The sequence below is a fragment of the Acomys minous genome, assembly GCF_964271855.1.
Source record: "Acomys minous genome assembly, chromosome: 12".
Classification (NCBI taxonomy): domain Eukaryota; kingdom Metazoa; phylum Chordata; class Mammalia; order Rodentia; family Muridae; genus Acomys; species Acomys minous.
In genome coordinates this window covers 93,825,799-93,838,409 of record NC_140493.1, presented here as the reverse complement: position 1 = coordinate 93,838,409, position 12,611 = coordinate 93,825,799, and the positions used below count along the sequence as shown (strand labels likewise).

At 47.5% G+C, this 12,611-nt stretch overlaps 1 protein-coding gene across 7 annotated transcripts in view; it reads right to left on the bottom strand.

Annotated features, from left to right (window-relative positions):
* NBR1 (NBR1 autophagy cargo receptor) overlaps positions 1-12,611 on the bottom strand; it is a 30,330-nt gene that overhangs the window by 7,305 nt on the left and 10,414 nt on the right. For 4 of the 7 annotated variants that reach the window (XM_084751362.1, XM_084751366.1, XM_084751368.1 and 1 more), the window contains 13 exons: positions 11,543-11,740; positions 9,912-9,989; positions 9,354-9,571; positions 8,729-8,896; positions 7,560-7,769; positions 6,502-6,661; positions 6,131-6,421; positions 4,699-4,848; positions 4,210-4,285; positions 3,641-3,751; positions 3,230-3,394; positions 2,778-2,852; positions 744-1,161 (listed from right to left, as the gene is read on the bottom strand). In XM_084751362.1, the coding sequence (XP_084607488.1) occupies positions 744-1,161; positions 2,778-2,852; positions 3,230-3,394; positions 3,641-3,751; positions 4,210-4,285; positions 4,699-4,848; positions 6,131-6,421; positions 6,502-6,661; positions 7,560-7,769; positions 8,729-8,896; positions 9,354-9,571; positions 9,912-9,989; positions 11,543-11,740 (2,318 nt within the window). The remainder of the gene's footprint in view (positions 1-743; positions 1,162-2,777; positions 2,853-3,229; positions 3,395-3,640; positions 3,752-4,209; positions 4,286-4,698; positions 4,849-6,130; positions 6,422-6,501; positions 6,662-7,559; positions 7,770-8,728; positions 8,897-9,353; positions 9,572-9,911; positions 9,990-11,542; positions 11,741-12,611) is intronic. The other 3 variants (XM_084751364.1, XM_084751365.1, XM_084751367.1) reach the window with 3 other exon arrangements.

Genomic DNA, 12,611 nt, shown 5'->3' with positions numbered 1-12,611 from the left:
GCTTTGTAGACCAGGCTGGCCTCGAACTCACAGTGATCCACCCACCTCTGCCTACCGAATGCTGGGATTATAGGCATGTGCTACCATGCCTGGCTCACATCTTCTATATAGAGGGAGACCAATGGCCCCGATCCATAGGGATTTAATGTCTGAATTGTACTTTGCTTCTGTTAGAACATGGAAGATGGGGGCTTTTCTCTTGAACTCAGGTCCTCATGCTTGCCAAGCAAATGCTCTAACTTTGAGCTAAATGACAAATCTTCATGTAAGGTTTTGTTGTATTCATTCAAACCAAGAACCAAAACATGAAGGAAGATCCAAAGATGTTTGTGTTTAAAGATTTCTCCCTCCCTCCCTCCCTTCTCTCTCCCTCCCTCTCTCTCTTTTGGTTTCTAGAGACAGGGTTTCTCTGTGTAGCCTTGGCTGTCCTGGACTCACTTTGTAGACCAGGTTGGCTTTGAACTCACAGCAATCTACCTGCTTCTGCCTCCTGAGTGCTGGGATTACAGGTGTGCGCCACCACGCCTGGCAAGATTTTTTTCTTAATTATAAATAATATGTAAGGCTATGCTTAGGGAAGTTAGGTCAACTAAAACAAATATTTGTTTAAATCCCAAATTCACAGAGGCTCAGAAATATGAATATGAACTTTATCCATCTCAGTTTAGACTACAGGAAGAGAAAGGTTTGGGGAGCAAGCTGGTCATTTCACATCTCAAGCATGGCTAAGGGGTGAGGAGTACCTGGACACTGCTGGTGGAAGTCCTACCACCTCGGGGACTAAGGGCACTGTGTCCAGAGTCTGTGAGGTCGTGAGGATGTCACTGACGCTCTGCTCCTGGGGCTGGTTCTCCCCTCCTGGGAGTCTCTCTCCAGCCTCGGTTGGTTCCTGGCCAGCCTCAACCCCAGGCTCGCCTTCAGCCCCTCGCTCCAGGCCTGGCTGTGAGAGTGCAGAGCTGTACATGGAGTCCCCCAGGGGGCGACTGGTGTCAAAGCACTCAGGAAGGATGATGATGTAATCTTCAGAGGAAGCCGAAGACTGACTTTGAACTTCGTCCTGGAATTCCTCTTCTTCTTCCCCAACAACTTCTTCCTCAGCAACGTGGACAATGTCTTCCCTCTCATCTCCAAGTGGTCCTTCTTCAGGCAAGGCAAACTTCACTAAGAATGACGAGAGTAACTACTGTGAGAGAAGAGGTTTAGCAGCAAATCTCAGTGCTGCTCACACTCAGCAAAGCCTTGGGGATCACAAGCTAACACAAAAGCCACAGTAGAAAGACCCAGAGGAGCAGGCTGCTGCTGGAGCCTTGACTGCACTCTATTTTTCAAGACCATGCAAAACAAGTAGGGTGGAAGTCGGCAGAAACAAGTGTGTGGCCAGAAACAGCCAGGATTCCAGTGAGCACTGTGAACTGTATAGGCCTCTCTTGTCTTAGTCATGACAGGTAAGAGACGGAGATAAAGCTGCACCAGAGCTGGTAAGCTAAGCACCAGGGCGGTAAGAAAGACAGTCACGTGGTAAGCCCTTCAGCTTGCATGCTCCCTTCTCTTTGCTTGAGAAAAGTGAGTTACATGGGTGGGTAGAGAGGTGCCCCGAGATCCTATCAAAGGAACAATTTGGTTTAGCCTTCCACATCTTTCTATTTGTCTATACATATAAAAAGTATTCTTATGTGTGTTCATTTTAAGCAAAAATAGGACAATTTCATTTTTTTTCATGTGTGTGTGATGCATACTGATTACAACTTTCTCTTGTGTGCATGCGTCAGAGGACATGAAGTGTCTTTCCCTACAGTTTACCATGTTGAGATAGGGGCTCTCACTGAGCCTGAAGCTTGGCATTCTGGTTACACTGGCTGGCAGAGAGCTCCAGGATCTGCCTGTCTCAATTCCCTGATGTTGGGGTTACAGGGAGACAGGACTGTGCTGGGTTTTAGGTAGGTACTGAGGATTCAAACTCAGGTACCCTTGCTTGCATAGCAAGGACTCTTATCCACTGAGCCATCTCCTTAAGCCCACAAATTTGGTATTATTATTCACCAGAAATTAAATTTTTTGTATAGTTTTTGAGACATATGGTACTGGCTCTATCAATTTGATACTAGCAGTCTGTTCTGAATGTCTTGTATGTGTGTGTGCTTGTGCTTGTGCGCGTGCGCGTGCGTGCGTGCGTGCATGCATGCAGGTTGATGAGACTGTGTATGATGGCTAGAGATGAAGTCAACACTGGGTGTAGCTCCCTAGAAGCCATTTCCTTGATCTGGTTTTGAGATGTCTCGCTACACAGCAGACCTCAAACTTAGAAGATGTTCCTACATCTGCACCCTGAGTACTGGGATTAAGGCCTTTTTTGGTTTTGTTTTGTTTTTTCTGAGACAGGGTTTCTCTGTGTAGACTTAGCTGTCCTAGACTCACTTTGTAGACCAGGCTGACCTCGAACTCACATTGATCCGCCTGCCTCTGCCTCTTGAGTGCTGGGATTAAAAGCCTTTATAAAATGTCTGTCCTTCTACCTTATTTGTGAGACAGGGTCTCACCTACACTTGAGCTTCCACAAATGTTGTGGATGGAGCTGAGCTCCCCAAGCTTGTAAGACATGCACTCTATTGCTAGCCACTCTTCGACACCCATGAAGGTGTTTTTATGGTAGCATGTAACACTGGGAAGCAGTCTGGCCCTCTTGCATTGTCCTGCACTTTTCAGATTGCTGCCCTTGGGAGAAAGCAGATGACTCAGTTGCCAATGGGAACTTCTGCTGAGGAGCTCTGTCAACTTACAGGAAGAATCTTTTCTGCAGAATCCAGGCAGCACAACTGGATGCTGTTCCTCTGTGGAATGTAGTTGTAATTCCCCTGAGAAAGTGCAGAAACAAGTTAGGGTGGCCTCTCTGCTCCTGGTGCTCTGATAAGAATGTCAACATAGTCAAAAGCCAATGCAGCCAGGGTGGTGGTGGTGGTGGTGGTGGTGGTGGCGCACGCCTTTAATCCCAGCACTTGGGAGGCGGAGGCTGGTGGATCACTGTGAGTTTGAGGCCAGCCTGGTCAACAAAGTGAGTCCAGGACAGCTAAGGCTACACAGAGGAACCCAGTCTTGAAAAACCAAAAAAGAAAAAAAGCCAATGCTATCAGTTTCCAACCAAGACCAACCTCCTTCCCTTCTCAGCAAGGAAGAGCATTAATTATTATTCAGGTGCCACCTTGATAGCTGGTGGGAATATAGGGACACTCACTCTGTGGGGACCTCTGCCTGCAAGGTGGGTTGTGGTCTGGAGCAGCATCCAAGGTAAGGGATCGGATTACAGTCTCACACACAAACTGGGTCCCACTCAGATCTTCCTCTGTCTCTTCCACTGAAGCAGTAGCCTCCGCCTTACTCTTTGCTGATGTGGTGGAATCTGAAAGACACACAAAGCTTGTCTGTACTTAAGGCTAAAGAGTGAGAACTTTTACCAGTCACTGCAACTAAACCTGGGTGAGGGGATAGCTGCTCTTGCTGTCACCAGGGAAGACTTAAGAGAGCGATAAATGCTCTGGGACATCAATGTGCATGCTGAGGTAAAGTTAATAAGGATCGGGTGTATGAAGAGAGGTATGGACGGAAAGGGAAGGTACAAGTGCTTTATAGATATTTAACCCCTTACCAGGAGGTGCTTTAAATCCCGCCCCTTCACTCTCTTCCTGTATCTGCCCCAAGCCTGGCTTCTCTATTAAAGGACTGTCATGTGGCAGAGGAGACATGCAGGGAGTCATATCTGGAGAATGAAGACAGGAAAACCATCAACTGAGAAAAAGATGATGTCATAAACAGTCAAGTGTCCAGAAGCAGCAGTTTGTAGGTTTCTTGCTTCCTATGGGATTAAAATAAACCCAAATACACTCTGCCATCTGTCATATAAAGAAGTTCTCCAGGTCACCAAGAGTGCACCTAGCTCTGACTCACCAATGCTGGGTCGCAGTAGGTAAATGGCCTTGAACATTAGAGCCAAGATACAAAACCACAAGTAAAGAAACAAAGGGAGGGAAATGAAGAAGGGGCCCTCTGTGATAAGGAAGCCCGCACACACTCGCACTGCGCCACTGACAGACAACAGAGAAAGGAGATGGACCGTGGATGCAGCTTCACCAACAGGCGTGGGAGGCATCCTCACCCTGTAGAGCTGCAGACTGTAATACCAGCACCTACACAAGATGAGCCAAGTGACATTCTTACCCACAGGGGTGTTGTGGGGCACTCTCTCCAACTCTTGGACAATGTTTATATCCAGCAGCTCAAAAGATAGCAGGTCCTAGAAAAAAAGATGGCCAAATAACGGTGTCTGCAGTGCAGGTGGGAGCTGTGTTCTGCCATGACAGGACCTACAGGTCTCCCATACATTGCCTGGATACAATTCTGTTCAAATTCATGGCCCTCCTCAATCAAAATGGGAACTCGATGTTCTCAAAGTCAACAGGCAGGAGGGAGAGGAAAGAGTGGGTAGGCAAATGAAGCGGAAAGTTATGGGGAAGCACAGGCCTGAGCTTCCGGCTCAGGAGGAGCAGTTCAGGCTTGCTCCATGTGTGATCTCACTCCCACATCCATGCTGGCTGGAGCAAGCTTGCCCAGCTCTAACTTCTGGGAAGCACCTTCTCAAATATGAGGTCAGAAGTCTCTCCTCCGTGCTCACCCCCTTCCTGCCCCCTGTCCCTCAGGGCTGCTCACCTGGGCAGTCAGAAGGTCCACCGATGGAATGTACAGTTCCCTCTCACTGGCCACATTTTGTGTCTTTATTGGGGTGCTGGTCCCTGTCCTTTCTGTCTGCTTTGTCACTGTGCCCAGTGGAATCTCTTCTTCAGCTAGAAGAAAAGCTTCCTGTAAAGACAAATAATGACACAGTTTAGGACCTCAACTGAGCTCAAGCACCAGGTTGACAATGTTGCTCCTAAAATAAAAACACAGCAGAACCTCCTCATTAAAATTTTTGATTTTTAGTTTGAGACCAGCCTGGTCTACAAAGCAAGTCCAGGACTGCTAGGGCTACACAGAGAAACCCTGTCTCAAAAAACAAAAACAACAAAATAAAATTGATTTTATTTTAGACTTCTAGAAAAGCTGTAGAAATAATAAAGAGTTCACATACTGTTCCTTTATCTAGTGTTTCCTACAACTTAGTACTTTAAGTACAATTAGCCCAAACCAGGAAATTAACACTGGCTGGCTCTAAATTAAAACAGCAGCATCTGTTCCACTAAAAAAAAAAAAAAAAAAAAAAGCAACAACTGATGAACTGCAGCAAGACCAAGCAGGTGAAGATGTCAGCAGCACTCAGGGCACATACAGGGATATTCTAGGAGATGAGTGTGAAGGAGGAAAGCTACGGCACTGCCTTCCCTGGTGCAGCAAGCACCGGCCCAGAAACACAAGCCCTCAGGGACTGCCTGCACCAACACCCTAAGAACATCAAACACCTCCAGGACTAGGCCCAACACCAGCATCAAAATGTATTGGTGGGACAAGTATCCCCAAATTTCATGCATTAAGAGCTGGGAGGTGGTGGCACACCCCTGTAATCCCAGCACTCGGGAGGCGGGGCAGGCAGGTCTCTGTGATTTCGAGGCCAGCCTGGTCTAGAGGTATGGAATACTCGGCAATGACCGTTTCTAAGGTGGAGCCTTACACGAGATCCTTAGGTCACTGTTGGACTTTGGTCCCTTCTTTTTCTCGTCTTCCCGGCCCTGCATGCTGCTTTTGTTTTCTGCTATGCTTTATGTTCTTGTCAGGACAGCCTACTACCCCAACTACGTGGGTCTGCCTAGCCATGGATGGACTGGACCCTCTAAAACTGTGAGCCAAAACATTCTCTCTTCGTAAGTCAACTATTAAGTATTTTGTTACAGTGATGGAAAACTCACATGCATAGGAAGCTTTCAGAAGCTGGGAAGAATAAACAAGCTAGGAGTGAGTTCTTCTAAAACCCAGGTCCTCAGGGTGGGTCCATTTGTGTCAGTCCCGAGCAAGAGTTAGCCTCAAACTTGCAATGCTCCTGCTTCAGCCTCCCAAGTGCACAGAATACAGGCATGTGTCTCAAAGCTCAACTTGCCTAAGGGCTGAGGAAATAGTTTGGTATACTGGGCCAAAATCTCTAAGTGCTCACCTCTTGCTCACGGGTGAGATCATCAGCTTTGCTTGAGCTGATCACAGCCCTGTCAACGTTGTCAGGGCTCTCAGAGGAGGGTAAAGGATCCACTACGATACTGCACCAGACCCGAGGCCCAAACTGCTGGCCTTTGTGAGAAAGCCGCCAATGCGAAGTGTACGTCCCCTCCAAGGTTGGAGCGACGAACTCCACAGACACAACCCCCACATGGCCAGCCTTCAAGCAGGGAACTAAGACATCCTTCTTCTCTGTAGACGCCAAAGTCAAGTTTCCCCACATGAACTTGAGCTGAAAAGGACAGGAGGAAGCTGGTCAGCTGCGTGCTCTGCTCCTCACACCCCCGTCTCTACCATGTGGAGGGGAAATACCTTTGTGTCTGTACTCCACTTCACGTTCCCAGTGTTTTTCATCCTCCAGTGTTTGATAAACTTGGTTCCGGGCTGAAGGTGAGTCCCATCGGGCAAATTCTCGTCCACAAACGCTGCGCTGAGCATCGGCATAACTGGGGCACAGGGCTGCAAAGGAAGCCTAGACAGAGACCCAGATGCTTAGTCACTTGCTGCTGGGTGTGGTGGCTGCTGAACTGCCACACTCGACCTGAGAGGCTGACTGTGCTTTTTAAGGGTGCACCAACACATCTGCCTCAAAAACTAACACTAATTAGGCTAAGTCTGTGAGAAGGCTTAGCAAATAAAGGTGCTTGCTATGCAAGCCTAGTGGGCTGAGTTCAATCCCCAGAATGCATAACGGTTGAAGAGGACTCACTTGGCAGAGTTGTTCTCTGACCTCAACACGCATATCATGGTCCACATGCCCAGACACAAACATCATGCGCACACATACACACGCACTAATATAATAATAAAAACTAATAAAGACTAATAAGTGTGTGTATATGGTGTGTAGGTATGTGAAGGATAGTGCTAGGAATCAATCTCTAGTCCGTAAAACAAAGACATGATGCCTAAAAGGGTATTTGAAAGTGTTCATATGCTCATCATGGTGGGGCACACCTTTAATCCCAGCACTCAGGAGGCAGAAGCAGGTGGACCTCTGTGAGTCCCAGGCCAGCCTGGTCTACAAAGTGAGTCCAGGACAGCCAAGGCTACACAGAGAAACCCTGTCTCAAAAAAAGAAAACAAAGTGTCCATACATACAAGTGGAGACTTGTTTTCAACCCTGTCAGACTGCCTCCAGAAAAGAGAAGTCTGAATTATCCTGCTTCTGAGCCTCACTAGTGTCTAGCTTTCCGAATGAAACATCAAAGCAAGTGTCAAAAATAACTCCTGAGCCAGCTCAGAGTAGACAGTGGGAAGCCTGAAGTGGGTGGGTGCTAGGAGACACAACAGGTAGGACAAACACTGGCTACAGTTCCAGGTCAGAGAGCTGGGCTGGAAGCCACACCCTGGCCCTGTCCTGGACCTACATCAGGGTGTTGGGCTGCAGGAAGCTCTCAGGTCGGCCCAAAGGGGACTTGGGACTCTGGAGACCATGGATCGAATTCCACAAATGAATCTTCCTGTGGAGTTTAAGCTGCTTTTTAAGCTCCTTGACCTCTGCTTTCCGCTGTTTCTTCTCAGCACGCAACCTTTGCTTTTCTGCTTTCACAAAGTTCTTATCCACCTGTTTTTGGAGCCTGTGGGATAATGAATGAACATCTTAAAACATGAAAAGCCTTGAGGCTATTTGGAGTCAAGCACAATACGTCAGAGTTGCCATCTAGTTTCGTTTCTTTCCCTTTTTTTTTTTTGGAGATAGGGTTTCTCTGTGTCGCCTTAGCTGTCCTGGACTCGCTTTGTAGACCAGGATGGCCTCGAACTCAGAGATCCACCTGCCTCTGCCTCCCGAGTGCTGGGATTAAAGGCGTGCGCCACCCTCCCCCCCATACCATCTAATTTCTTAATTTGTTCCAGACTCATCATTTCCACAGTATAGTCTCAGACTTTTGCTTCATTATTACACATCAAGTGAAAAGGAAATAAAATAAAATAAAAAAAATAAAAAAGTAATAAAAATAAGGGGTCTATTACTAATTTTGTGATACTATATAGTAGCATTGCATTTTTCTTTTGTCTTGAGACTGTCTCACTATGTAGTTCAGCCTGGCCTAGTCCCCCCCCCCCCCCCCCCCACGAGACAGGGTTTCTCTGTGTAGGCCTGGCTGTCCTGGAACTCACTCTATAGACCAGGCTGGCCTTGAACTCACAGCAATCATCCTGCCTCTGCCTCCCAAGTGCTGAGATTAAAGGCCTGCGCCACCACACCCAGCACCAGCAAAGACTGGCTAGACTTTAAAAAAAGAATTATTTTCTTTTAATTCATGAGTATGAGTGTTTGCCTACTTTTGTATGTGACCCACATGTGTGCCTGGTGCTCAAAGAGGCCAGAAGAGTCAGATTCCTTGGAACTGGAGTTACAGGTTGCTGTGAGCTGTCATGCTGGTGCTGGGAACTGAACCCAGGTCCTTGGCCAAGGCAGCAAGTGCTCCTAAACGGGAGCCATCTCTGCAGTCTACACCAGTTATTTGTAACATCAACACTTTTGTCAGCAGAATCAAGAAGCTAGTCGATGAGCACCCCAAGTGTACGACTCTACCTGACTTGTTCCAGAGCAGCAGGCAGACGAGGAGTGGAACACCTTGAGTGGGAAAATGGCTCGGAGGAAATCACAACAGGTCTCCGCAACTTTAGCAGGATGTGGTTAGTGTCGTGGGCATACGGCCCAGCTTCACAATCTTCACAAATGTTGTAGGATGGGCACAGGCTGTGTGAAAAGAACAACAGAGTAAACATGTCACCGTAGGAAGTCCCTGAAGCAGAGAGGAACCAGGTTAGATTTTCTATTTGCTCCGTTACCAGCTAGGTGATGACCTACAATCGCCACTTGGCTATGCCAAGGCTTATGCTCTTCCTCATTTAAATGCAAATGAGAAGAGTTAACTCCCAATCATACCTATGTCCATGACACTGGTTACAGGAAGAAATAAGATACAAGATCATTTAAACAAGGGGGATCTGCCCCTGGTGACCTAATTTTGACTGAGGGAACTTGACTCTGTAAATCCAACGTGTATCTACCTAGCTCCCGCTAAACCCACAAAACACAGAATCGAGGAGGAGCAGCTTGTGCTTCCGAATCAAGGCCACACCACCTACTGCTCGGAGACAGAAGACACCCAGCTTCCCCTCACCTACCCAGAGTGCTGGGCGGAACTGCTTACCTACACTGGTAACGCACACCGACGATCCTCTTTCGGCAGTGGCTGCAAGCAATATGCCAGCTGAACTGGTTCTCTGGCAAAAACAGTGTTTCCTCTGAAACAGGCATTGAGACTTCAGAGGGCAAGGAAGCCAAGGGTGGCTTGTTCTGGAGGACAAGCTTCTCCTGCAGCCTCTGCTCAAGCTTCTCAACCGTTTCCTTAACCACTTGTTCTCTGAACTACAAGGCAGAGCAGAAGGTGGGGTGACTCAGTTCCAGCAGTGGGAAACGTGAGAAGAACAGGAATCTGGAACCCCCTGTCTCTGGATGGCTAAGGCTTCTGGAGGCACGGACAGAATGTCCTAGGTCTCTTCCTTTCAGGGCTGAGCTGATTCTTCCTTGGGACGGCTGTTTCTGCTTTGTCCTTCTCAAGCACAGAGATCAGACCCTCTCCCTCCCGTGCTTAGACCCGTGCTTCAGGCAAAGGTTAGAATTAGAACTCCCTTCACTCCTGCTCTATGTCTGATAGGAAATCAGCTGCCACTTTCCAGACAAAACCCAGGTCAGAGAGACCACTCACCATCTCCAGGTAGCTTGTAAACCAGTCTGGGGGCTTATCTTGAGGCTGGTCCGTGTCACAAGGAGCAGGTGAACATGGCTGTGAGAAAATACAATTCAAGACCTTGGAAGTTACTTGCCTTTTCAAAAGCAATCTTTCCAAAATATATTCTTCAGGTTTCTTTTATCAAATGTGACAAGCATTTGACATGCAAGTGATTTTTAAAAAAGTTACAGTGGTGGCAGAACACAAAAGAAAAATGAAATGTGTGCTCTAGCGTCTTCCCTTTCTCTAGAAGCAAGCCAGGGTGGCCACTTTCAAAAACTCAGATCCAGCCGGGCGGTGGTGGCGCACGCCTTTAATCCCAGCACTTGGGAGGCGGAGGCAGGCGGATCACTGTGAGTTCGAAGCCAGCCTGGTCTACAAAGTGAGTCTAGGCCAGCCAAGGCTACAGAGAGAGACCCTGTCTCGAAAAACCAAAAAACAAAAAAAACCAAAACAAAACAAAACAAAAAAAAAAACAAAACAAAACTCAGATCCAGATGGTCAACACAACACCCAAATCTTTGTGTGTTTAGGTTGCCATGTGCAGGTGTGCAGGCTGGAGGAGAGCCTTGGGTGTTACTCCTCAGGCACTTTCTTTTTTTTTTTTCTTTCGGTTTTTCGAGACAGGGTTTCTCTGTGTAGCCTTGGCTGTCCTGGACTCACTTTGTAGACCAGGCTGGCCTCGAACTCACAGCAATCCGCTTGCCTCTGCCTCCTGAGTGCTGGGATTAAAGGCATGCGCCACCACGCCCGGCCTCAGGCACTTTCTTTTTGAGGCCGAGTCACTCACTGGCCTGGAAACAGTCAACGAGGCTAGGCTGGCGGGCCTGTTGGCCTCAAGGATCCTCCTGTTTTCGCCTCTTTAGTCCTGAGCTTACACATATGTACCACACGTGGTTCTTTCTTTTTTCAAGACAGGGCTTCTCTGTGTAGCCCTGGCTGCCCTGGAACTCACTCTGTAGACCAGGCTGGCTCAAACTCCCAAGTGTTGGGGTTGAAGGCGTGCACCTCCACTGCCTGGCTCCACACCTGGCTCTTTTGTGTGAGAACAGGCATATGTGTGGAGATCAGAAGACAGCACTGGGTGTTGGATCTTGCTTTCCACCTTGTGTGAGACAAAGACCGTTTTTGTTGTTCACTATTGCACACGCCAAGCTAGCTGGCTGGTGGGCTTTCAGGGCTCCTCCTCACGCTGCTGTGCTTCTTGCTACAGTAGCACTGGGATCAGACACATCAGGATTATAGACACAATATGCCTGTGAATTTGGGGGATTTGAACAAAATACACATTTTGCTTTTCTTTTGTGTTTTGTTTGCTTGTTTGAGACAGGGTTTCTCTGTGTAGCCTTGATTGTCCTAGGCTCACTTTGTAGACCAGGCTGGCCTCGAACTCACAGTGATCCGCCTGCCTCTGCCTCCCGAGTGCTGGGATTAAAGGTGTGCGCCACCATGCCCGGCCTTTTTGTGTTTTTTCACACTGTAACTTTACCCAGTATGCCATCTTTCCAGCCCTTTTTGGTTTAAACATGGGTTCTGGGGATCAAACTCAGGTTCTTGTGTTTTGATAAGCTGGAAGGTGGTGGACAGATGGCCCGTCCTTTTCCTACCTGTGCTGCAGGCTCCTCTGTGGTCTTCATGTCTGATCCCAAGACTCTCACCAGCGAAGAATAATGTGCAAGCGGCTTCTTCCCTGTCCTAGTAGCTGCTGGTTTTTCTGCTACAGTTTGGGGGAATGCTTCATCTACAACGTGGCCCCCTTCGTGGACTTGCATCTGTAGCTGGTTTCCTTGCTTAATGTTAGCCATCTGAAAGCATGTTACAAGAGCATGTTACAAAATAAAAATACACCGACTCTCCTTCTCCCAATGAGATGTCAAAGCACAGGAAGTGTAGTGAACTACACTATGAGTTTGTTTGCATTTCTTCATGAACATGTCAAGCAGCCCCAACGGAACCTAAACGTTTGAGATTCTGACATGATGGCACAAGCGGAAAATCAGCACCTGGCACTCTATGATCAGCAGTAATCAAAGTACTGTAAACTGAGAGTACTATAGAAAATTACCTTTGGGGATATAAAGTAGATGTGAAACAAATACACTTCAAATTTATCATTGGCATCCATTCCTAAGGTATCTCATTATGAATGTACAAACCCCAAAATCAAAATTAAGACTATAGAGCCACGTCTGGTTCCAAGTGTTTTACATAAAGACAGCCAACCTCCATGCTAGTGCCTAGCCTGCTGTTTGTCAAGCACGTTAGCTAGGAATGGCTTTATTAAAATCCAGGCGATTGCTAGGTGAGAGTCTTCCACTAACTGGGTTCTCCTTTAATTGTCTTGTTTGTCTGGGTTGCTCGGGCTGGCCTCCAGCTCGAGATCATCCCTTCCCCTCCGAGGAACTACAATTACAGGTGCGCACCACCACGCCTGGCCTAACTGGTTGTTCTATAAGGTGTTAATTCTAATCTCAACTTCTAAAAAACAAAAACCAATTCCAGACTACGCTACTCACAGAGACTTAAAGCTATGCCCCACAGCTAAACGTTACTTCCCCTAACCCAGTACTTCAGAAAGCAAGCTGAAGTGCTTGTGTTTTTGTGAAGAATATTCTCCTAACTAAGTATTATGGAAACTCCTTCAAGATGCTGTTGGGTTTCCATGAGGGCACATAA